Here is a 26,986-nt window from a genome sequence, read left to right as displayed (position 1 = left end):
CGAAAGCCCACCGATACCCTTTTGGGTCCTTGAAATACATTCTCCTGAGATAATCTATGCCAAGAATGCATGGAGCTTCTGGGCCAGTTACAGTGGGGTGCTTTTGCCACTCATTCCCAGTTAGGCTCACCTCAGCCTCCAACACATCTGCTGAGAGGTCCCATCACTCCTGAAATACAAATGGGTTCTGTCCCTTTAAAATTTGATAGCATTAGGGTACACTGCGCACTGGTGTCCGCTAGAGCCTTATACTGCTGGGGGTCTGATGTGCCAAGCCGTTGAATCCACACAGTCCAATAAACTTGATTGTCCCTGTCCTCTGCCTGGCTGGAGGCAGGGCCCCTCTAATATTAGTCATAGTATTCGTTATCAAAGAATGGGTTAGTGTGGTGTGCGCAGGTGTCAGTCTCATCTTGGTTACGCCTCATGAATATGAATCAGAACTACTTCTCATAGGATCGGGAGCAAAGTCAACCCTTCTGCTCTGTTTGGGCAACTGATTACTGGAAACTGGAGCAGCATATCTCCTGAAAGAACTCTGATTTGTAGCTGGTCTTCCTTCCAACTCATGTACCCACTCTTCTAGGTGGTAGGTAGGTTTTCCATCCCATTTTCTCACGTCTTCTCCATGGTCACTCAGGCAATACCACAGTTTGCCTTGTGGTGTGTACCGGTTCTCTCGAGTAGGGAAATGCTTGCTCCTAATAGCTGAGATCCTAGTCCGTGCAGGTGGGGAGTAGGACATGTCCTCTTTGAATTGCTGAAATTCTCGGGATAATTTCTTGGCTAATAGGTCTGGCAACCTCTCCACAACCGTGACAAGGGAGGAAGAGAGACTTCCTGTTTCTGGAGTGGGCAAGCCAATTCATCTACCATTGGTCCTTCTTCATCTCTCCAATCCATTACTGCTAATGCATTGGCATATGATGATGGTGTGCTCTGTACAAACTTCCACCACATGGGCTGGGTGCATTGGACTTCATCTGGATCTGTGGGTAGCCATGCATTGTCTGGATCATAATAAACCCTCTCCCGCATGGCTAGTTCCCTCAACTATTTGGTACCTCTCTCCATGGTGGTCCACTTACTTGGATGACATATAACATCTTCCTTGAAGGTATACCTTTCCTTCACACCTGACAGGAGTCATCTCCAGAGGCTGAGGGCTTGTGTCTTTCTTCTAATCGCCTTGTTGATGCCCCCTTCCCTAGACAAGGATCCCAGCTGCCTGGTCTCCAAACCCTCTAATTCCGTACTACTGGCCCCACTATCCCAGAAATCCTTTCACTTGTCTCAAAGCTCACTCAGGGATAGGGATCAGGTGATTACTGGTTCTGGCTCCTCCTCCTGTTCTCGTGATGGTCCTGGTTGGTTCATCATCATCCTTTACAATGTGAGGTGATTTTTTTGTGTGTATTTCTTCTTATGTATAGGAGCAACTGACACCGTCACATGTTGATCCTCTGGTTCAGCTAAAGTGCCTGTCCTCGGGGTTGGAGTGGCTGCAGTACCTGTTGCAGGGGTTGGAGAGACTGCAGTGCCTGTTGTGGGGGTTGGAGTGCCTTCAGTGTCTGTTATGGGGATTGGAGTGGCTGCAGCGCCTGTCCTTTTGTTATCAGATCCAAATACCCTCTCTTCCCCTTATGAGTACTGAATAGTGTTGAACAGGGCTCAGGTAGCCCCAGCACATTGCAGTGATCTGTGTCTCTCTGGAATTACCAGAGTGACAGCATATTTTTCCATATATTTTACTAGTTTTTCAGAATTCTGCACTTGTTCAGAGGTGAAGTTCCAAAATATTGGAGGGGCCCACTGTCCTAGATACTTGCCCACGCTATCCCACACCCCAGGACACAAAGCAAATATAGTGAAAAGATCAATGATTTATTGATCAAGTTTGAATTATTTGCAGGGGTCAGTTGGCTACTTGAAAGCTGACTTCATAAAGGAAGATAGATTGTGTCTGGAGACTAGGACAAGACTGCTGGAGAGAGATTTTAAAAAGGCAGACAATTAACCTGTTAAAAAAAAAAAAAAAAAGGGCAGAGAATTCACCTGTTAAAAATCCCACTCAAAACACTGGGTGACTATTGCAATCCTTACAGGATGGGAATGAGATAGAAGAATGGGGAACTGTGGCGTGATGTGTCTGATAAGAAAAACCTATAATACTACACCCAAACACACACACCCAAGATGAAAAAAATATTTTTTGTAGGAGATTTGATCACTATTTATGGACTTTTGAGTTCAGGGAGAGCCAGAATAAGTGAGAAGCCTGGCTTTATGGTGAGAAAAATAGATAATATTTCTGCCAGAAATGTGGCATATACAGAATACACAATGAATTAAGTAGGTCTTCTATGCAAAGATACTTTGTGTTTCTCAAGTGACAGCTTCTGTGACCATCCAAATTTACAGAGCAAAACCTATGACCATTAAACCCAAAGCAGAGGGTTCAGTAAATGTCTGTTCATCCCAGAATTCTGGCACTTGAATCTTCTGAGAAAATTACAGCTGTACAAGTGGGAGAATAGCCATTAAATTAATAACTTGTTGTTGACTTAGCAGATGCATACAGGTGAGCAGGGCTTGCCTGTATGTACATTGTCAGAGCTGGCAAGAAGACTCTGAGGATTTTACCATGCTTCAGAATTTCAATTTGTATAGTCTCAGCAACTGACTTTTAAGGTCAAATTGTAGCTTTAAGATACTATCTTTTCGGATCCTGAGGGAATCGAAGGCATCCACCTCTGAAATGTGTTGTCCTCCATACCAGTCTTTTTGTCTGAGGTGGGGTGGGGGAGCCATTGTGATTGCTAGCTCAGAACATCCTCTCTTTTGCACCCTGCTTATCTCCGGGCGCTGAGCCAACTGCAAATTAGGAGTCAGCCTTTCAGGCTTCCATCTATTTCTTTTCCTTGCCTGCATTCACACGTGTGGAGTCATTTAGTTGTTTGCAGTAGCCTTGAATCATAGCACTCTTCAAAGTGGATGTGTTCCCCATGGTATTTCTGCGTGCAGAGGAAAAGCTACTAATATTGAGGTAAACTTTCCCCTCAGTTGATGTCTACTAACAGATGCGAAGGAGAGCAATTTAGATTAAGCTTCCATTAGCATGGTTTGTATTTATAAAAGCTAAGATGTATGAGATACTGAGCTGTAAGAAATTGTGATATTTTAGGCTCACCAGTAATAGGAGGAATGGTGTTCAGAAACAAAGTTCTGTCAGTGAAATATGATACGTATAGTTCTTTTATGAGGTAGAAATGGACAAATAGAATCACAGTACCATGAAATGCATGCAGGAAATTCCTTCTGGGCAGTAAGTAACCACTGATCTTTAAATAAAATGGGATATCAGAAAACAATTCACCTCATAATACAGAAAATAACATCATTTTGTTTCCGTTGTGCTTTGCAAGACTGTCTTTTGCTCTCTATGCTGTGAAATAAAAAAAAAAAAAAAAAAGGGAAAGAATACAACTTGTGGCTGTGTGTGAGGCAGTAAGTTATTTGAGTTTCACCAGATTTTTAAATAATTGTTCTTGAAAAGCAAAATATATGTTCACTAAGCATTTAGTAATGGTAAGTATCTTTTTCCTTCATCTCAAATACTTGAGTCTTGACAGTTCATTTTCTTTCCTCCTCCCTAATTGTTGGGATATTAAGGAAATATCATTACAGATATGGCTATGTGTTTAAATGACCCAACAAGGATAGCTGTGTTTTCAGGTCTGAAAAACTTTTACTTTTCTTACTCTTAAATTTCTCATTATGGAGGAAAGAGAATGGCATTAGGTCTATGTTAGAAGTTTTCTATTAGACACTGGAAAGAGAAAATAATGGTGTGTGCATTCCTGTATATGTGAAATGAAAATCAAATTCCAGTCAGTGTTGAAGCAATGTAATTCCATTGTCCAAATATTTATGGAAACGAAGAACAAATGGCACTCCAATGCACCCTTTGCCTCTGAGGAAAGTCTTTCATGTTACACAGAGGTCTGAGAAACTATTTTGTTCAAAGTGAAAATGGTGGAGAAATTTGCTTTTGTTTCACACCTGCAATGTTTACTATTACTTTGGGGCCCCAGTATTGTAGCTTGCCCAAGTTCATTCAAAGTTCACCTGAAAATTTATTAACTCAGTGGAATTCACTTTTCTATACAGGGCTTATGCAGCTTTACTACGATATCTTAAGAAGTAAACCTGATTGTCATGTGTATGTATACCCTCCCTTTCCCCAGCTAATTCCTAATGAAGTGCTAATTCCTAGTTTCTTAAGATGTCATTATCAATCAAATTTGAAAGAAGTTTTTGTTTTAGGTGTGTATACAGAAGGGTGTATATTGGAAATTCCTAGCCCTGTGTTCCTTTCTGCTGTCAGATAATCAAAGTTTTAACTTAAGCTGCCAGTATGGAACTTGTAAGCATTATACAGTAAAACCTGAATATGAAATAGTGTAGATGGGGGGTGGGGGAAAGGGGATATTAACTGCTATACCAACACCAAGGCTTCCGGAAGGAGTTTGAGTGAGCACTGAGAATGTAACAAAACAAGACCAAAATGTGGTGTGTAGGTTTTTTTAAGATCAGCAGTGTGGATTTGAAGACTTTGAGAAGAACGTTTTAATCAGGGTTTGAAACTAAAACTAACATTGACATGCTCTATTAAGAGCACGAATTTCCTTGTTAATGGGAAAAGCTTTTTTAGCTTAATTTTAGAGTGAAATGAAACTGCCATTTCCTTGTCCTCATTTAGGAGGTGGCTGTTGGATCAACTTGGAGATGGTTCATTATTTGATTATGTATCATCTTGGTTTGGGGATCTGATCAAATGTGATTAATCCAATAATGCTATTAATTCATTGATTTAAGGATTTGATTTAAATTACAATTATGACAAGGATAGTTATATCATTCATCTCCTGGTCCTTATGAAAATAAGCAGTACTTCGGGCTTAAGCAGTAGGCTTACTATATTTTAACTTGGCTTATTTAGGCTTTGGTAAAAAGCAGCAAAATATAGATAGTAGGGTTTTTTGTATTTTTTCAGCAGTGTGGGTGTAAAGGGAGGAGGCAAATTCCTGGAGACTCTTTGGCATGTCCACAAAGCTGAAGTGTTTGTCACTTAGAGAAGGCATTCTGCTTGGAGTGAACCTTAAACTAAATCAGGCTGTCTTGAATTTTACAAGTAATTCTTGGTGTTGATATTGTCTATTAAAGCTTCTTATAGCTCACTAATTTTTAAGTAGACTTTGAGAAAAATATTAATCCAAAAAGAAAAAAAAATCCATGAAAAGTAAAACAGTTTTTACTCACACACAGTTAGGAGTGGATTGTCATAGGAATGGTTTGTGTTATGCAGAGGAGAGCTGCTCATCAGGACACTTGTGTGTTCTGATCTGGTCTTACCAGTTGTGGTCTTCTGTTGATCAACATCACTTTAATTGGTGTTGAAATGGCTGAAGCAATTGTATACTTTAATTATCCATACAACTGAGATACTACAGAGTGGTTCTTCTGAGCTGTTTTAATTAATTTTTAAGACATTCCTGGACTTAAAAAAACTACCTGTTGGAACTGCAGTAGTTCAGAAATCCCACTGTAGGCAGCATGGGATTCCTGAGGCCAGCAGTTCAAGTAATTTTGATGTGCACAGGATTCTAAATGTAGAGTGTCAAAGTATCTTTTCCCACGTAGCTCCATACCACATGATGAACTGTCGGGCAGCTCGGGAGTGAGGATGCAAACAATTGATGGCAGGCCTGGCTCACCCAAGCCTTCACACAGTTATCTGGCTTGTTAAAAGAAGTCGCTGTATCTGTACTTCCAGAGGAGCTAGCTACGAGTCAGGCTCCCTAAGGATTGCAATTTTTATGCTGACACTCTATATAACAGTGGTTTCAGAGTAACGGGTGTTAATGCTGAATATCATCTGCATTGTTCTGATAATGACATCAGAAAAAAGCATGCTGCAAATGTGTTTGTCTAGCCAGAGGGAGCTGTGCTTATTTCCTGTCTATCAGGAGCATATTATTAAAATAAAGCCTCTTCATTCCAGGTCTGGTATGAATATCTGATCTAGCCAAATTTATGCATCTCTCTTCACGTAATGGAAGGAGTTTTAAGAGTAAGGCTACACAGCGCGAATCAGATGCAGTCTGTCTTTCTTCAGATGAGAAAAATTCAAACCTCTTTGGGAGTAATTTCACTCTCTGTAAGCTTGAATTTAGCACTGTGTCAGTGTCCATAAATCTCTCACTTTCTGTGTTTGGAAAAAAAAAAAAAAAAGACCTCTGCCCTGTGTCTGATTAACATGTAAATGTAATGTTTCTAATTGCTCTTCTGAAATGAGATTTTCTGTTTGAATGAACAGCTACATTTATTAAAATGTTTCAAAGTCTCTAAATGAGGTGGTTAGAATTAACCAATGCTGTCCAGTGACAATAGGCCTTCCAGTGAGATAACAGACAGAAAAAGAGTATTAATCATCCTACGGCAAATCTGAGAATCCAAGTTCTCAGCAAGGTCACTTATCCGTTTTTAATGACCAGCTTCGTGCAAGATTAGAATGATGTCCTTTGAAACTGAAAAAATATCATTCTCCAAACTGACTTTACTTTTTTTCCCTGCTCCACCAAAATTCAACTTAGTGGTCCATAGTCACATGACATGGTTGATTATTCAGATTTTTTGGGGACAGCAGTTTACAATAGAGCAAATAAGAAAATTTAGAAGCTGCATTTGTGAGCACTGAAGATAAATGCACAGTCAGAGAGGGGCATGTTTGATTTTTGCCTCTCCTTATACAAGAGATTTGGAAAAGTCTTGACTTCCCTAAGTGAATTGTCAACTACTTGAGGACAGATCTGTTGTAATATGTTGAATGTTTGCATCCTGTGCTCAACATCATGTAGCACAGAATTCTAAATTACAACCACTAAATTCTGATTTTTATCTCAAATATATACTTTGCTCCATAGTCTTCAGGGAACTGATCTCACTAGTAGTCATAAAATGGTTATAAAGCAACTGTCTGCATAGTAATTCTACAAATTTGGGTGAAGTTACAGCTCTGCAGTGCCAGCTTCGGTGCAAGCACAAAAAGTTTACAGTAACTTGTCTCTGTGTTATGAAAATTAGCCTTTGCTTAGGACTAATGCATTTGTCAGGTCACAAGAACCCAGAACTTGGGAAGATCTCCTGAGCTGCTGAATACTCTTCATGATACTGAGCCATGTCAGGTCATAGTTCGTCTCATAAACTGCTCTGTCTCTTTTGCAACTCCTGTTGAAAGGTTCTCAAGGCCTTTATCATATGCTCAGGGAAAGTTTTAGCGCTCCTGTGGATAGAGTAAATAAGCCTATCTGACCAGTGATGAAGAGCCTAATTCCTATGTGTCTTGTCCCGCTTCTACACTGATGTAAATCTTCTCATTTTAAAATATTGCAATACAAATGAGGCAAAATCAGCATGAACACGTAACCCAGTAGTCGTAAAGCAGCAGTAATGGCAAGCAGAGGCCAATAATAGAGAGTAACCGTGTCACAAACATCATCTGAGGAATTCACTAGCTTTCTTTAATCAGTGACTTTTTATGGTTACTTCCTGGGTGAAAGACGGTTTGATACAGTCTTTAAGAGAGCATTTGAGAATTCATGTAGATCTATGGCAATGAGACTAAAATGACAAGAATTTGTATTGGAAAATCAGGCTGACTGTGTTTTATCAGTATTCTGATGTTTTACCAGCCTTGGTTTCTGTGTTTTTTTCACTCCCTCCCCCCTTCCCTTCTTCTGTACAACAGGGATTTGGGAAACAAGTGGATGTGTCATATATTGCCAAACATTACAACATGAGCAAAAGCAAAGTTGACAACCAGTTCTACAGCGTGGAAGTAGGTGACTCAACCTTCACAGTTCTCAAACGCTACCAGAACTTGAAACCTATTGGCTCTGGGGCTCAGGGAATAGTTTGGTAAGTATCAGCAGTTTCTCTTATGCTTTTGAATAGTATTTGCCTTTTGCATTTCTTCACAGTTCGCTACCCACAGACATAGTCTAAAATTGCAGAAATAACAGTCAGGCAACAGACATCCTGAGGCAGAAGGAGCCTAGTGGTTTGCTAATAAATTCTCCTGCTGGTGAGAATGATAGCACTAGGTTTGTTTTGCCACATAGCAAAATGTAACTAGCAAGAAAGTGGGAGAAAGATCTTAATCATAATTGACAACTGTGGCACTACTTCCAGAGGCAGCACAAACCCTGTAATTTTAGTCTTTGTACAGTAAAAGTCACTGAGAGCAATATAAAAGCTTGTCACATCCCAAAGCATTCTCGAGTATTCAGAATGGAGCCTTCCGAACTGAGGTAACTGCTAATGTTTCCTTTATTTCTTAAAAGAGACGTTGCATTGATGCGAATAACACAAACAAAAGACACAAATTCAGTAGCTCTCCTAAATAATACAAAAGACTTATGGAATTTGAAATTATTATGTTCAGAAATTGTGGTTGGTTTTTGCCTCTGCATTTTTAGAGATGGCTCTTAAATTTCAGTGGCTTCTATATATATGTCTCTGTGCAGGCTGTTTGATTGTTACCTGTTTGATTACGAGGCATTAGGGTAGCTAACACAATCTTTTGTCTATGACTTGATCAGAGATGAAGTCTAATTCCATCTGTCATCTTTATCACTGTTCTTTTCTGACTTTGATGTACTGTGCGTTACCTTACGGTTGGAGGCAGTGGTAAAGCAACAGGTTCCTTTAATCTAGGGGCAAGTGGGCTTCCATGGATCACTGACACTATAATTGACAGTGTAATGACAATTAGCAACACATGCTCATCTCAGTGTGACACCTCCAATGTTTAGTATACTTTGAAGCCACACAAGTCCAAAGATTGATCTAAATGATCAAGTACTTTATTTCATACCTTAAATACAAAAGCACTACAGCTTAGTTTAAAATCAGCTTTGGGAAAGAAACACACTTGTGTTGAGTACCGTTAATGTTCATTTTGCACTATTTGTCCACTTCCATATATAGCAACAGATGTTTTTTCTTCCTACCTACTATCCTCTATTTGTTTGAGAGAAAAATCAGATTTTGTTGAACCTCTCTGTGACTGAATTGCTGTAATGATCAATTATGAGCAGCAAAAAAACATAGAAGTTAAGCTAAATAAAATCAATAACATCCTGTGAATTTGTCTTTCATACTAAGAGTTGACAGGCAAAAATTAAGAATGCCTTAGGAAAGAAAATCGAATCAGAAAACAAGCAAGTTCAAGTGAAAGTTAACACAAATCCCCTAAAATGGCTAAGCAGCATGGAGAGGCCATAAAAGGCCTTTTACTGTTTGATGATACAAATATATCATGTAATCTATCATTACATGATAGATATGGAAGATAATGAACATTTTTGCTTAGTATGTGTTATGTTGTAATCTACCTGTCATGAGGCATAATTTACCAGAAAACATTAACATACTATTAGAAAAGCATGAAGAATCAATGGTGAAGTGATAAATTAATTTTAAAAAAGAGAGATAAATATATATGTAGTTTAGCTAAGGGAAGACAATACATGATTAAAAAAAAATCAGTTGTGTAAGTTTCTACTTGTGTAATAATAATAATTACACAGTAATAATAAGTCTACATAGTAAATTTAAATAGTGTTAAGTTTCTACTCTAGAAACTTGCACTATTTAGAAACTATCAGTATTTTGATGGATATAGGGTTGCATCTAGAAAAAGCAGATTAATTTAAAGGAAAAAATCTGCTGAAAAACTGCCTATTTGTGGAGTGCTGCTGGCTCTGGTGGGGGAGGTATTTTGCCCTGCTCATCTTGTTCTTTCGCAAAGAATAGCCATGAGGAGTGCCTCTATGAAAACAGTGGGTAAAACCTAGGTCGTAGTTTCTTTTAGATCTAGTGGCTCTATTTATACTTAATGACTTCTTGTTTGAGAAGCATAACAGATCTGGGGTGCAATTATGTCTCTTAGTGCCAGAACTAGCAGAAGGGCCTGATGGGTGATTTCTGATTGTTCCGTCTAGCAAGGGCAGACACGGGTAGGATAGCTCAGAGGGGTTTAAGCTCAGACTTCTCAACTCTTTATGGAGTGATAGAGTGTTATTGGTAAATGCTAACTACCCTTTCAGGACTGAGCTGCTGCCAGCAGTTGCAGCCAGTGGCCTGCTTCTTGACTAGTCTAAATTTTTGCAGCTTGGCAAGTAGAGTCTATGCTGTCTTCCCCATGCTGGAAGAGCTGAACAGCTGATGACTTTTCTGCTTTGTCTAGTACTTGGCCACACAACTGTAATTGCCACATCTTGAGAAAGAGGGATCTATTTAATAACAGATTTTTCAATAATATGACATCGAATCTCTCAGTACCAATCAGGTGCAAGATTCTCCATGCCAAGGACTGCCTCAGTACCAACTTCAGGACCAAACTCCACTTGCTAGCAACAGCTTCCCTCTTAACTTTGATGTGAGATCCCCCCATGCCCAGCATGCTGGTTGCCTTAGCACCTTGCCATATAAACTTGGACAGGCAAACTCTCTGCAGCCCAAGAGGTAATTGTAGAGGCAGAGGGAAGTGAAAGACAGACATGATATTTTTCAGGCTGCTCTGGAAGCTGGTGTTGCACAGAGTACTGAAATCTTTCTCATACAGTTCTACAAATAGATGTCAACATAAGCAGGAGAATTTCAGTGGAAAACAGTTCATGTCATGGAGCAGAAGACCAGGAAAGTGGTTATGAAAGAAGTTGAGACCTGATTTCACTTGATTATTCTGAAAATTACATCAAAGACAAAATCATTTTCTTGATATGGAAGCATTAAACATATGAAGGTCTGCAGGGGATAATAATTTATTAAACTATGTGAAAAAGATAAAGCCATATGATGTGAGTGTTAGTTACAATTGCCATTGTGCCCATGTGAAATAATTATAAACTCAGTGAGAAAGTGGTATTGGCTGTAGACATAGTGCATTCAGTGTCTTCGGAAATTAATTGTGGGAGCTTTCAATGGGATTTGTGTTAACTATGTTCATAAAATTATTTTTGCCAGCAGAAAGAAAGGAAAAGCTGCTTTGAATCTTTTGATCATGGAAGTTCCTCTTCACTCTGCAAAAACTACTCTTAATGCAAGTGTAGGCTGCTTGCTCACTGTACATCACACTGACATCTGTGAGAAAGACTATATAGGGTGTGTTTGCATAACATTATCATGTTGTTACAGGCATGATGACAATGGGACATAGCTGAAACAGAGCTTGTTGTTTATTAGACCAAGGTGCAGTTGTAAAAACTATACAGGCTTTTAACCGCACAAGTTGATCTTCAAGTCTGTGATAGAAATAGAAAACGTCAAAGGTAAAATGAGTTGCAAACAGTTTTCTGAGTTTAATTAGATACGTGCCACTTAAACCACTGAGAAAAGAGGTAGTTGACACCCCTCTGCAATGTTAGAAGGGAGCTGACAACTACAAGGGGGAGAGAGACTTCTTCCAAGCCTGCAGGTATGGATGGTTTAGATGAGGGTAGAGGGAGAGGAATTCTCATGTTCCATAAAATCAACAGAAATATGCTGATGTTGGAGTGGGTGTTTCTTTGTGTTTTAAATTAGTGCTTTTTGCCTGGAAGCAAGGCAATTGATCTGCAGGTTTTCTGCTGTGGTTTGCAAACTATCATTTTTTTATATTGCCTGTGATGTTTTTGATGCTGCCTGTGATGCCTAGAAAAATGATGTTGCACAGGAGTATTTCAAAAGCAATTTGAAGAGGCTATGATAGCTTCTGAATTTATGATGGAAGCAAGGGGAAGTCTAGTTTGCCATGGCAGGTAGTGAAGACAACACTTACAGGCTTGAGGATACAAGTAATTAAAATCTTAGAAGCAGCTTATGAAGACACTTGGCTTGGTTTATGACCACAGTGGTGCCTATACCTGTGTGCATTATCAGGAGAAACTTGTCTGGGTGTGTATCAAATAGATGAGTCTGATGATGTCTTTCAGCTGAAATCCTGAATGTTTTTTCTTGTTCTTTTCTGGAGAGTGAAGACAGGCTTTCATGCTGTATGATGTTGGACTGTGGTCTAAGGACATGTCAGCTGGACTAGGGGAGTGTTAGCTGGGAAGTGCTTTATGATATCTAGCTTATGCAAGAAATTTTTGTGTCTTGGAGTAGTGTTGGCGGGGGGGGGGGGGGGGGGGCGCAGTATGGGAGCAGGAATGATGGTTTGAGGATATTTTGAAGAGTCCTGGTAGCTCTTCAGTGAACATCTAAAATTAGAAAAATATATCATCTGCAGATATAGAGGAGACTATAAATATATTCTTGAAGTAGTAAATTGGGCAATTTGTTGTGTGTGTTTTTCTTGGAATTAGTGATTTGATTACATCTTTGAGCCTGAATATGAAGGAGATGGTAGAGTCTTTTTGTGTTCCCTGAAACAGGTAGAGTCAGCAAGTTAACTGATAGCTTGCTGTGTTACCTAAGGTTCTCCTTTGCTGATTTCATTGTAATTTGGTGGTTGAATCTCAAGGAGTACAGAGTTCTTTCAAATCAGCATGTTGTGATCATCAGCATGATGGTCCTTGTTGTGGCTTAACTGCTGATTCTTTCCCTAAAGTAATCATAGAACCACAGAATTATTTAGGTTGGAAAAGACCCTTAAGATCATCAAGTCCAAACGTTAACCCAGCGCTCTCCACCACTAAACTATGTCCCTAAGTGCCATGTCTACATGTCTTTTAAATACGTCCAGGGATGATGACAACCACTTCCCATAGTGTTCAGAGGTGAGAGGAGGAATGCAACAGATATTGCCCACTATAAGATGTCCAGTATGAAGGTTTTTTTGCTGCCGTTCTCCTTGGAACTATCATAGGGAAGTGTCCTGTTGTGTCATGATACTGGTAATGGAAGATCTGTTAAGATGGGTTTGGCTAAAACTTCCTCTAATTCTCCATATATTCATGTATTATATATACTAAGACAATTATTATAAGGAAACCTCTTCCATTCCATAAAATTTTGGTAGAGGTCTGTGAAGATATGAACATAGTCAATCAATAGAACCACTTAAAAATAGATTTTAATTTAATATGACTACCTTCTGTGTGGAATGTGCCTGTAAATGATGAAGAGGATCAGATCTTTCAGTTTGCAAAAATGCTTGAGCTCTTTTGTATGCTGGCTATCCTTCAGTTCTGGTTTTGTGTAGCACAATTGACTCCTGGTCTGAGCACAAGGTTCTAAAGTGATATCTCAATGAGAATAATGGTAAAAAAACATAGAAAAGAGGAGCTGACACTTCTGAGCATAATCAATTCTTGGCCTACACTGATCAGAGAAGATGCTTTTGATCAGGTCTATGCTTTTGCTATGGTGCAGTAGAAAAGAGACAGAGAATAGTGGACATCTCAGTGTCTTACAGTCAATGCACAACCTTATTTGTATTGTTTAGCTGGACACCGGCGTATTAAAGTTCTTGAGAGATCGATGTATTTCTCCATCCTGATCCTGCTATCCCAGTAATATTGTTTCGGTTTCTTTGTGCCAATGAATTGAAATACTGTATTCCTTGATAGAGGTCAATGTTTCCACTCGTATAAACTGGCAGAGTTCCACTGAAGTTCAGAGGTGTTCTCGCTGATGGATAGATCACTAATTTTCCTCAGAAGAGGAGAACAAAGAATACATGTCATTCAGAGGAAAAATGAAGTGAACCATGTACCCAAATATACCTAGAATTTCAGTGGCCCTGAAGGGAGCATCAGTGTTAATGTTGTCACTCCCAGTCTATCCTGTGAATCAGTACTGAGCTTATGTTGTGAGTTCAGTTACTTGCATTTCAGTTACCCACTCACACCTCGCAGACTTTTTGGGCTTAACGTTCTGTCAGCTGGCACTGCAGATTTATCCTGTTCTGTTAAAGATTCTCCAAATTGTATCCATTAGTTGAGCTTGTGTTCTCTTTCTCGTGCTGTTGTGTGCTTTGCTGACGTGCTTTGACACTCCGCTCCTGAGGAGGCTTTTGAAGACAACCTTTAGAGAGTTATACAAGTCTTTTGTGTGAGAGCAATGTAGAAAATAGCTGTCAGTTTGTGTACTGTACTGTTAGTGAAATAAGCATGTCAATTTAAACAAACTCTTTGATGTTTCCATCATCTCATATAATGGCAATGAGATTTTTTTTTTTCCTCCTGAGAACAAGTGGTTTAAACTATAGCCAGAACTTTTTTTCACTTTGGGAAGTTCTTAAATGTTGAAATACTGTAACTAAACTCACAGCGAGCTTCAAGCCTCACTCATTTGTACATTGCAGGATTTTTCTCCAACCACCAATTTGCATTCCCATTGTTGTATTATTTAGATTTTCTAGTGCAACATTGCTCTGAAATGCCAAAAATTTAATTACATGTATTCAGTTAGCCATTGATCACCATCTGATGTACATCTGGAACAGCACATTCTGGTTTGTTGTTCTGATATATCTATTCCTTGATTCTTCAGAAAAAGAAAAATTTCCCAATTGTATTTGGAATCTGGATCACCAGCACGTGAATTTTAAGGTGCTGAGAGACCCCCAGCAGGAACAGCAAAGATTGATTATCTCTGTGAATCTGAGCTCCAGAATATTGAGCAAAGGTGCTTATCTAAGTTGATCAGATTCATGTTTCTTAAGGTGATGTTATTAGAATTTGCATAGTAACGTGTACTCAGAGACAGCTTGCTTGGATATGGAGTGAGAGGAGGAGACAATGTCTTGCAATGCTCTTGCTAATGATTTAAAAAGAACTTAACTTGGATGTGGAGGAAAATGCCATTAGGATCATAAAGAACAGCTACCATATGTCAAACTACACATAACACATCTGAAAAATGAGATAATTGTCTTCAAGAATAAGCAGCTTCTATTCCATGTTTGCTTTGATCCTTACAACTTCTTCTATCTACTACTATTATCCTTAATATAAGTGGGAAAGAAGCAAAAAAAAGAGATACATCCAGTAGCAGTGTATGAAGGCATCCGAGGCAGGATGAAGACCCATTTTTATGTGACAGGGGTATGTGAGATGTAATGTTCGAGCAAGAATTATTGTTCTATCATTTTTTTTAAAGGTCTGATGTAAATAGTTTACAAAAAATATTTCTGAAATTTTTTTGTAATGTCCTTTTTCTGACTGCAGAAATTCCTAGTAGGCAGGAACTCACCATGTATTTCACGTTTGTTTTCTCAACTTTCATTTCCCTTTGCTAAGACACAGAATTCTAAAATGTAATTTAGGTTCTGGTAATCACAAACAATATGTAATAAAACATGCCACAGTATGCTCTCCTAGCAAAGAGATTGGGGTGTCTGTCTCTGAAATATTCAGACTGCCTATATTTCTGACTTTTTTCTTTTTTTCTCCTTAAAGAACCTGTAAAGTTCCCATGACTACAATAGTTAAGCAGGCAAAATCTATTCCAAATATTCTCTCTGCAAGTTTATGAAAAGAAAAAAGTAAATAAGTTGGTGTAGAAAATATCTCTGTGCAACATGTTTTTGTGAACCCTGACAGCAATACTCACTTTACTAAATAAACTACAGTGCTGTAAAGGCGCTGTCAGGCTCGTCTGAGAGCACTAACACCCATGATTTTCAGTTGGATCAGTACAGCTCTTAGGTATAGAGCAGGTTTGTTCTTAGCCATGACTGTATAAGCATCTATGATCCTGTTAGAGCCATTAAGAAATGTATCAGCTGTTTGTAAATTCTGTGGCTGCAGAGAAGTAACTGATGTTTGTGTAACTTAAGCTGTTTCTGTGTTCGCTGATTAAAAATTCAATTTAATTTACACTTTTCGCTATCAGGCAGTAACATTTTATAACTCCCTTTATAGGTGTCAGATACCTATCTGCTCCTACCCCATCAAAAACTTCATTTTGGTCACTGCCAGATCTTCCTTTTCTCACATTTGTTCTATCTCACTCCTACACTGCGACATATCGGACAGATTTTTTTCAAGATTGTCCTTGCTTCTCCTGTTGTGTCAAGTTGTCTGCCTGGAATTCAGTCACAGACAAATTTCAGTTCAAGGAGGAAATCAGGGTTGGAATTAACTACTGTCAGTGCATTAAAGCCATTGCTTAACTGAGTTCAGACTTATCCTTTTATTTCATTTACTTGAAATCCTGTCACTACTGAAACTAAGACTGTTGCATCATCATCACTGATTACCATGTGTTTAACACGAGAGCAATTACACTAAACACTTTTGTTGTCTCTTAGGGACAAGGGGTTTCTGCTCTGATAGGAGAATAGCTGTGACCATATGGAATCAGGTAGGGCTATAGGACAGAGCACAGAGCATCCAAATAAAAGGGCAGGTATCAAAACAAAGAAGCAATGGAACCAGAGATAGAAAAAACAGAGCCAGTCTGGAAGGAAATGCAGCTCAGATAATTCAATTTTCTTTGTCAGCATGTATTGTTGATATTTATTCTCTGATATTAATGTGGTCCACACATTTTCACAGTGCTTTACAGGAAGTAAAAAGTGCTTAGACAATCATAAAACCAGTGACAGCAAAAAAAATTGGAATATAATAGAAGTTGTGCAAAATAGAAAGACAATATGAAATGAGATTTTGTATGAAGCCTAGGTGAAGTTTTTGAACAATATCTGGCATGACATGAGTGGGAAAACTCACCAGCATGAGCAAGAGTTGGTGATAGAGAGTGAGGCAGTTAGGAAGGGAAGCAGAAAGGAGACTCAAAGGCAGGAGTAAAAGGAAGTGGCAAACAGGACGTCAAGGGCGGGGGGGCGGGGGGTGTGTGGTGTGTGTGTTGATTGGTTGGTTTTTTTTTTTTGCTTTCGTGTAACACTTTTCCATCCAAGATTGGTTGGTGCTCATTTACAAAACTTTGTAGCTCTGGGGTCACTAATTCAACACAAGTCACAGAAGGGAGTAGAGTTTCTAATTCAAACAAAAATCTTGTTTTAAAATGTTGTCAGAGGATCTATATGTTGAAATTTCTGGTGTAACAGGGCAACTCGAAAACTTAAGTAATTTTCAATTTTGTTCCTGTTGAACAAAGGCATTTTGGCTTGTTGTACAGCAGGTAAAACATTTGGTACCCTTACAAACCATCAGTTTTACCTGCTAGCCTCTTACCTGTGTCAAGAGATGTCCCTCAGCGTGAGAGACTGTAGATACAGAATTACCCCAATTGGATGAGAGAGTGCTGAATGAGTTAGAGCAACCTGGGTTGGTTGAGTTAGTGTCAGGGTAGGGGCAGGTTGTGGACTAGCCCTTTGGCTGGGGGAGTAAAGGTGACATATGTGACAGCATTGGCTTTCTTCCCTGCCAGAACAGCACCAAGAGATATTTCAGTATCTCCGATCTTACGTTTCTGTCTGCTTAGAATAGCCTTGCAGAGATGCAGAAATTAACTTTGGGAAACTAGAATTTGAGTAGCCTTTTAGGGTTAACCTTTTTACACTGACTATTTTTCCCTTCCAAGATTACTACATTGCAGATGATGACTTGCTAACAATACATTTTTAGTGCTTGGTTGAATTTTGATTTTTAATCAGTTGAGAAATGCAGCAAGAAAGGTTGTGAAAGAATGTTTCTTTTTCCCCAAACTGACAGCTTTTGTTCTCTTTGTCAGTCAAGCCAGCAAGTCTTTTAAATTATGACTGTGAGATGGCTATGGAAGATAGTAGCTGTTTTCTGTTTCAGTTTGTAGATCCAAAAATAACAGATTTATCATGTGACTGACAGTTTGAATGTGCTAGGTACTCCGCTTCTGCCAGGTGCACAGGCTCTGCCTCGGTGTCCGTATTTCCCCAGTAAATTGCTGTTAAATGAGGAAACTGGACTTTTTCTGGCTTTGCTGCTTAATACAACTTGAAAACTGTCCAAAGTTTATATATCCTCCTGACAGTTCAGAGCACTGAATGTGAGATCTCTTTGCCAGATTCAGTGTCTTATACTCATTCTCCAAATGCTGGGCAAACATTTACTCAATATGGTTTAACTACAAATCACGCTTTCACTTCCTTTGCCCATGTATTTTCTGCCACTGAATATTGATAGGGACCCCCAGCTCTGATCCATTTTTCAGATTTTTGCCTTGCTCTGGCTTTGGCAAATCCTTGAGCATACAAAGAGTGAGTAGTGTAGCACACTTTGGAAACCACAAGATTGTCATCTCTTATATGTCACACACATCAGGAAAAGCATTTTGGCCTAGAGCCCTTTTAAAGTAGAATGAAAAAAACTTGGCTTCTTTCGCTGACCAGGTTGGATTTCCTAGGCTGGCAGTTAACAAAAATTATTGTCAGCTAGCAGACTATATAGTGAGTTAGTGACAAGAGGAATGCAGAACCAGAAACTACTGGTTTTACAGTTCTGTTCAGAAAAGGATTCTACAACTGAGTCACTTTCAGAGCCAAGTATAAAGCATTAGCAGAGTATATACAGATGAGAAGTATGTAAACATATTTTATATTCATCATCCTCGTGAATATTTTAGTCCCCAGGCAAACTTAAATGGCACCCATTATGAGAGGCATGCCAGGTGATGTGTGAACAGTGTAGCTGTTTCCACATTGCCTTTCCTACCATATCCCTGCACCGTCTTTGTGAATGAGGATGGCTATGGGAAAAGAGTTTATCTTGCATCAATATACAGAACTCATCAGTGGATTCCAAAATGGTTCTTGTTAGGATATCACCAGCTCATGTAATTAGAAAGATAACTAAATTGAGGTTCAAGCTGCCAATGAGAGAGTCACAGAGGCATTTTTGTACAACTTGAGCCAAAAGGGCATAACCTTGTGCATCTGAGTTGTCAGCTCAGATGAGAGATTTTGGTCTGTCCAAGGTGTGGAGATTCTATATACACAGGCTTGTGGTTTGTAGCGGTGATGGAGCTGGAGAGGATAGTCACCTTTAAGAACTAATAGAGGTTTTGATGGAAGAGCACTTTAATATGAGCAAATTTGATACTTTCATGTGTATAACTCTTTTAAAAGAAGATATCAGCAGAGCAGGTTCAGCCTGGTAATAGAAGAATTTGTCAGCAAGTAATATAGAGGGCAAATTTTACTGCAGACCTTCCTTTTTCTTAATAGATTTCAGCCTGTGATTCCTCCTTTTCCCAGCAGTTTGCCAAGTGTGTAGCTTCTTTTGCCACATAGTGAATTATTTCGTTATTTTACAGTTTTACCCAGTAGTATAATTGGAAAAATTATAATATAGCACATTTGGACCCACCAGCGACAGATGTTTAGTGAACTTTTATTGTAAATAAGTTTACTAAAAACAAGCGTTCCAGCCTTTTTTTTCTGTGCAAGTTCTTTTTACCTTCTCTTATGTATGATGGGTCGATCAGCTTCCTTCAGACCACTCATCTGAAAGTTTGGTGGATAAGAGCTGTCTTAGCATGACTAAATTGCAAAATAGATTTCACAGCAAAGTTTTCAAATCTAGTTGCCCTTAGAAATACCAATTCGTTGTGCTTCCCAGTTTATCTTTGTTGGAAAGGGCTGTTTGGCTTTGACATTTCAGGTAATGACTATGGTACTTTAAACAGTATAAGTAATATGGATCAAAAATTGGACTGCAAATGTCACTGATAAGAAAATGATACTATTCTTATCCTTTATAGGTGACAGTAAAGGGACTGGATGAGTTGTGGGCTTAGACTTTGTGTTTGCTTTTTTAAGAATAAACATGAGTGCATTTGGATCTCTGAAGAAGTTCTTTAAGATCATTAATATTTAGGCATACACTGTCACAGATCTGACTGGGGAAAGATTCCTGTTGAAGTAGTTTCTTCTAGCTGTGGCGAAGATTCATCTGTTTGACTCCCATTTCAGTAAGCACAGTTACAACTGATCATATGAGCAGTTCTTATTTAATTTTTTGGTCATTTCCATACATTTTCAGACAGAAATGTGTGTAGAGCTCTTTAAATCACCTTTTCTTGTTTAATGTATGGATAACCAGAGAGCTTTGGTCTGATTTCTGAAAAATCATATTTCCATTTAACCAGGGCCTTTAGAGACCTGTATTTTGGAAGGTGGGAAATAGAATAAATATGTTGCAATGAAGTGAAGAAACCTGTATTAAAATGCTACAGGAATAATTTCAGTGACGCTATGATGAAATGATAGAGGAGACGTGAAAATTTTTTAGACAAAATGTGCCACATATCACTTCCCTGTTCTAAAATATTTAATATCTATATGTGAAATCCATAATATGAATTGGGTAATAAACTTCTTCATTTTCAGAGGACTTTATTTCAGTATCAGCACTGTAAGTCTTACAAGCAAAGTTTGAGAGAAAGCGTTTTCTAGTGCAGTATACTAAATGAAGCGTATTGTGCAAGCAGAGAGCAAGACATGGATTTTCTGTTTTTAACTGGATTTTGCCTGCCATAAAGTATGTGCACGCTGAATGGTGGGTCTGATTCTCTAAGATTTTTCCCTGATTAAACACTGAAATATAAAATAGAACCAGACATTTTGAACTTTTGCCTTAAAATCATCCAATTATAATGGTACATCTTTGAAGTTTAAGTGCTACAGAATTCACTATATCATCTTGACAACAATGTTGAACTCTCAATCAAGGACTAGGATGATAATCCCAAACAATGCAAACACTTCTGTCCTCTCTCACATTACTTCATTCCGACATAGGATAAGAGGTCACGTGTTGAATATTTGGCAGTGAGTTACCTTGCTTTGACTGCAATGTTCCCAAAGGCTCGAAGAGGGGACTTGCTCCCGTTTAAAATGTGCTGAGGTGACAGCTTAGTTGGACCTTTCTGTTTGTCTTTGCTACTTAGGTTTCATTTCATCGTGGCATGTGAAGGGGCTCCAAAGACATGAGCTGGACCACCTTGCTAGCAAGGTATTTGCTGTGGCAGGATGCCTGTGTTTGATGACTCTGATGCACTTCGGCACGTGCAGTCTTTGCTGACCCATGCAGTGCAGGAAGGAATGTTTTGAGCTCAATCAGTAATCTCTGCTGTGATGAGGAAGTTCACAGGAGGTCTGGGGCGCTGATTTATTTATTCTGTGAAACATCCATGGCGCTAGTAAAAAAGCAAATGATGACTTGTGTTGCAGTTGGGGAGGCAGCTTGATTGTATTTCCTAATCCAACTGTTACCAGCTGATTGCAAGAAGCTGCGAGCTGATGAAAACTCAAAACAAATAGCTGGAACCATACATGGTAACAGGAAAAGTGCAGCAGTCATCCATTGTGAAACTGTATTGGTTGTCTTAAGCATCAGCTCTGAATACTGTCTCAGAGGCCACAGAATTTCTCTGCATTTTGAAGAGAAATAGACCTGATCTGAAGTGTAGAGTAGCCATTCCTGACAACAGGTCTGCAATTCTTCATTAGGGTCATATTGGTTATTTTCTGGGTTTTCAGCCCACAGGCTTGGTTCCAAGCCTAATAAGGACATTTAAAGGCTCTTGTTCATTACAGTGGCCTTTGACTTGTACTGTTTAGGTGAAGCTGTTTCTGCATGTTGCTGCATGTATGGAATTCTTTTCTTTTAGCCTCTTTTAATGGAAAACATTCACTATTTTAAAAGATATTTTCTGGAGAAAGTTTTCACTCTAAAAATAGTGATTTTTTTTCTGTTTAAAAGTAATTATTGAAGAGAGGAATATGCACTGTTTGTGAATAGAAATGTATCAAAGCCTGCCTTTGGAAACTCTGAAGTTACATGACAAAAGGAGAAAGAAAAAAAAAAAAAAAAGGTCTAACTTCATTCTAAAAAGGTCTAATGAGAAGGTCTAACTTCATTCTAAAATTCGGACTGATAAGTGAGGTCAACATAAAAAACAAACAAAAAAACCCACACAAAAAATGCTACCAAAATACATTTTAAAATTTGCTTAAAGCAAAATAACTTTTTTACTCCTTTTTGTTAGAATGCTTGCCTGAAATGGGACCTTAGGTAGAGAGAAGAAAAAGCACTTGAAATATTTTATGGTTAAAGTTTCATAAACCACTTTTACAGAAACTTTGCTTGATGCAGGAAAAAGAGATTTGGCTCTTGTCGTTCCTAAAAATGACTTCTTCAGAAAGTGCAGTAGTGATAGTTATCTGAAACCAAGGGCAGGGAGTTTGAAGTCAGAGAAATTACTGTAAAAAGGATTTATATATAGAATCATCTATGCTTTTCATTTTATGTATATGTGTATATACATTTAGATGTGTATCTGTGTGCATATATAGAATGTGTCCCACTCCATATATCAGTGGTGATTGTTGAGGATGACCTATCATTAGCACTCTTGTTAAACGTGATTTTCAAGGTTACCAATCCTCTCCACTGAATGAGATCTCAGCCCTAAATAACCAGGGTATTACAAATACACAGATCAGTGATTTGTTTAACAAGATCAGTTTCAGCTTTCTTCCTTCTTGCTGTGCTGGGATGAAGGAAATAAGGCAAAATGCTAATGTCAGTGGCAAAACTACCTTACTTAGAAGGATCAAGTAATGCAGATATAAACAGCAGTGATTTATAATAAACAGAGATGGTCTTTCTGGAGGAAGGAAAAAATGACCGAAGTTTATCACTTTAGAAAGTAGTTTTTCAGAAAGATTTGAATACTATATTTGTCACAGTATATATATATGTAGGGATGGGTAAGAAAGAGGAATGTTTAGTGTCCCTTGGATGTCTACAACATTCAGTGAAGAGATTTTCTTAATATAGAAAGCTGGCGAGATTGCCAAGAGTCTCCATTTCCCTCCTGGGAGGCTAGAGGCTGGGAGCTTCCCTCCTGTTTTGGGCTTCTATTCCATCACCTGAGAGTTAATAATATTACTTTAATGAAGCCGTGGCTTGAGAAAGGGTAAGCATCTTGAAATGAATGTGTGTGCCCCATCCGAAGAATCTTGAAACTAAAGACTATAAGAAATTACCATTTGTTATCCTAGGAACCTGGCTTTAAAAGTTGATTTAAAAAATATGTGTTTTCTGTGGTTTTGGGAGTCTATTCTGGGGCAGAATATAATGGAATTGATAAATGTTAAGTTTCATTGTTGATTAAAAGAGTTACTCCTGTATGGGAAGAAGTTTAAGTATTTACTTGGTGTCTATTGAACTAGAAACTTGGACATGGAACTAGAATGCTTTTCTTTGCTTTTTGAAATAGGTATAAAAATGAATGCCTGGTCCTTCAAGTGTATGATAACAGAGCATTGCTCATTGATCATTACAGTCTGAACTCACACCCAATATTAGTGGTAAATGATGATCTGGGATCGTGTAAATCTGACTAGAATGAGTTTCATTTATTTCCTTTTTTTTTTTTTCTCCCTGCTGAAGTCAGCAAAGAGTCTTGTTAAACAGCTGAAATTACATATATCTCCTGGTAGTCATGAATTCATATTCACATCTGGCTAAAATTTTTTATCTCTGCTAAATAGGTTTGTTTCAAATTATTTACAGTTCACAAAGGCATTTTTAACACTAACATTTATCTCGCCAAATTAGCTGTAAACAGAATTTATAGGAAAGAGTTTATTTACTACATTCTCTGTCTGTACAGCTGCCAGAGATATGGTAGTGGAGGATTTTTCTGAGCTCATGTTGCAGTAAACAATCATGTCAAGACCAGGGGTGAATTAAAGTCTTTGCTATAAAAATAGGACAACTATATACATTAAAAAAAAAAAAAAAATCATGGTTTAGCAAGAGGTGTTATGATACAGTTTCCAAAGAAGCATAGGCTTTTAGATGCAATTCCAGTCTCTAATTGGAGATTGACTTTCACGCTCAGCCTTTTCATAGCAGTTCACAGACACTCATTACTCTCTCTCTCTTATTCCTGCTCCCTTGAGTCACCTGTTTATACAGCCACTCTTCTGCCAGTGATTGAAGTTTGTCTTAAGAAGGCTGATATATCATCAGTACTAACCTTGGTGTTCCAAGGTAAGGATTTTGTGTAGCAAGCACCAGAGAGAGGACCTACATGTGGTATCTGTAATTTCATTGTAGTAAAATGCATAGTTGGCTGTCTGTAAACAAAAGCTTCTCTCTGGTGAATAGACAAAAACATCAGTGCTATTAATTTATTCCGTGCAATGAATTTACGTATTGACTTCTTGAAGTAGTTGGACACCTTCCATTTGATAGAAGACAATGATAGAACTGCAGTCAAGATCCTTGTATCTCAAAGTAAATATCCCTGTAAAAAGGATTACTTTAGTTGTTCTATTTTCCTCCATGGTATGTAAAGGACTGGGAATGGATCATAAAAACCAAAGGCTTAAGAAGCCTTTGGTTTTCTGGTTTTAAATTGATGCTTTTTTACACCTTGTTTTGACAGAGAGAGAAAATTCAGAAAAGCAAATAAAGATCAAAAACTGGAGAAAAAAGGTTGCTGAGACAAACATTCAGTGTTACTGTTTTCTAACTCCTAGTCAGTGATTTTATGATGTAACTGATGAGATTAAAATGTGAGAAAAGATTATTTAAATGATCCAAAGTACTCTTACATAGCTCTGATGAGTCTCATGTAGGCTTTTCTTCTTAAAAGAAGTTGGGTGATGAAATAATATGGATTAGCTGAGAGATTTGTCTGCTGAAGTATATTTGTAATATATGTTCATGAACGATAGAGACAAAACATTTAACTGTTGAAAGATCATGGTTTTTAAATCCTATGGCTTTGCATTTTATTTGTTCAACACTTTTTAATGGAATTAAGGGTTATTTTAGTTGTGGTCTTTATGACGCCCTGTTGTGGCTGAACTAAATGAGAATGAAAGACAAAATTCCGACAGTTGCTACAGGAGATTTGCATTCTGCTACATACTATTAGGCTATAAATCACACATCTTGTTCCTCCTAACATAAGGTTTAATTGAGTGAAATTCTCTGCCCAGAATGAAGTCAAGTCAGACTGGATCTTTGATAGCCTTATCACCTAAGCTACTTCATATATGTTTTAACTAGTGACTGCAATATCTTTGTGCATGTGCCTAGCATGATATTAGCTGGGTCATAAAAGTTATATGCGTTATTCATGAATAAGAGAAGAATGAATTGTTATCAAATGACAGAATGGATGATGTTGGAGAGCACCTGGTCCAACTCACCAGTTCAAAGCAGAGTCAATTAGACCAGGACCACTGGAAGAGTCCGGCTCCATCTTTTTTACTCCTCCCAGCAGATACTTAAGAACAGTGGTAAGATCCCCCTTGAGGCTTCTCTTCTCCAGGCTAAACAACCCCAGCTCACTCAGCCTCTCCTTGTATGACAGACATTGCAGTCCTTAATCACCTTCATGGCTTATCAGTGGAATTGCTCCAGTACATCCCTATCTTTTTTGTACTGGGGAGCCTGGAGCTGGACCCAGCACTCCAGATGTGGCCTTTCCTTGACCTGCTAGCAATGGTCTTCCTAAATGCAGCCCCGGATGCTGTTGTCCTTCTTAGCCACGAGGGCACATTGCTGACTCATGTTCAGCTTGTTGTCCACCAGGACACACGGGTCCTTCTCTGCAAAGCTTCTTCCACGACTGTTGGCCCCCAAGCGTGTAATGGTGCCTGGGGTTATTCCTCCCCAGGCATTTCACAGTGTTGATAAATTGGGTAGATTCAGTATTTATTTTTACTTTTTTTTGTAAATTAACATTTTGATCTGAAATAGTTTCCCTATGAAAATGTTAAAATGGAACTACCTGACAGTTTCAGAATACCTGCAAGGGCTGCCATGTGAATTTTTTTTTTTCCCCTCTGAACATATTCGTGGAGAAAATCGCACCATCCTGCCCCTGATTTCAACAGTGGACTAAAGCATATTTTGCAAAACACCTCATCACCTTTAGCAAACAATTATTCTTATTTTTGGGATGTATTTGGTGTGTTATTTATGCAGGAGTATTGTAATTGAAATATTTCTTGTTTTTCTCCACCTGTGCAGTTTCCAAGACATACATTGCCAACACTTTTTTGCTTATTTAGAACACCTGTATGCTTTTGTTGGCTTTGTGACTAAGCTTCTGATGTTCGCATGTTTTCTGCTCTGTACTTGGTCAGTAAGACTCTGTAAGTGAATGTCAGCTAATGTCTACAATAAGCAGGAATTAATAAGAAAAAATGTTACAGGATTTTGAATATTTACTTTGATGCTTAAAAAGGTCATTATTTTTAGAACAACTAGTGGTTTGGTTGATTTATCTTTAGGAAAATACATCGTTGCTCTTCATGGAGTAGCAGAAAACTTGTGTCACGTCTTTCCTCATTCTTGGTAAACGAGAAAATCAGGAAGAGGGTCTGAGGACTGTCCATTTGGGAACGTTTTTAAGAATTAGTGTGCTTTGTGAAATGTGGAAGTCAAAATGTATATAGTTAGATTTGAACCACCAAAATAAGTGGTTCAAATTCATAGGAGGTGAAGATTATCAAAATAACTGAAGGTTGTACAAAACATTTAAGAGTTTAAGGAGAATTTTAGGAGTCCAGTTTTAAAACCCACTTTGCAAACCAGAGCCTGCATTTCTTCCTGTTTTCAAAATTTTTAACTAAGAATATGTAACAAATTTTTTCAGTATCAGAAGGAAATGGTAAAGAAATTTTGTGAAATGGTTCTGTTTCTAGGTATGTTATTGGAATTGGATTATATGGCCTCAAAGAATGATTAAATAACTTGATTCCATTAGAAATATCATAAGGAAAATACAAACTTCATTCTAGATAAAAGTGGGCAATTGTTCATTGAGCCAGTTGGAGAAGGTGTCCTTAATCGTGACAGAAAAAGCAAAAGCCTCTCCGCTGTATCCAATGCACAGAGAGTTGCTTTATGAAACAACTTTTTGTCTCATCCAGTTTTTATTGTATTTTTATTTGAAGTTACTTAATTTAGTTTTTTCCACCCCTTGAAAATAAATGTTAATTTCCTATGGAACTGGAGTTCGG

The 26,986-nt window shown here is 38.3% G+C and overlaps 1 protein-coding gene across 11 annotated transcripts in view; it reads left to right on the top strand.

Annotated features, from left to right (window-relative positions):
- The window catches only part of MAPK10 (mitogen-activated protein kinase 10), a 194,297-nt gene that overhangs the window by 98,421 nt on the left and 68,890 nt on the right, over positions 1-26,986 (top strand). For 9 of the 11 annotated variants that reach the window (XM_074823883.1, XM_074823881.1, XM_074823876.1 and 6 more), the window contains one exon: positions 7,811-7,980. In XM_074823883.1, the coding sequence (XP_074679984.1) occupies positions 7,859-7,980 (122 nt within the window). In that variant the 5' untranslated portion in view covers positions 7,811-7,858. Of the gene's footprint in view, positions 1-7,810; positions 7,981-22,840; positions 22,915-23,950; positions 23,997-26,986 lie in introns of those variants that run through there. The other 2 variants (XM_074823886.1, XM_074823887.1) reach the window with 2 other exon arrangements.

Source organism: Strix aluco, chromosome 4 (assembly GCF_031877795.1).
Source record: "Strix aluco isolate bStrAlu1 chromosome 4, bStrAlu1.hap1, whole genome shotgun sequence".
NCBI classification, from domain to species: domain Eukaryota; kingdom Metazoa; phylum Chordata; class Aves; order Strigiformes; family Strigidae; genus Strix; species Strix aluco.
The sequence above is the reverse complement of the archived record's forward strand: the minus strand, read 5'-3'. Positions and strand labels throughout refer to the sequence as shown.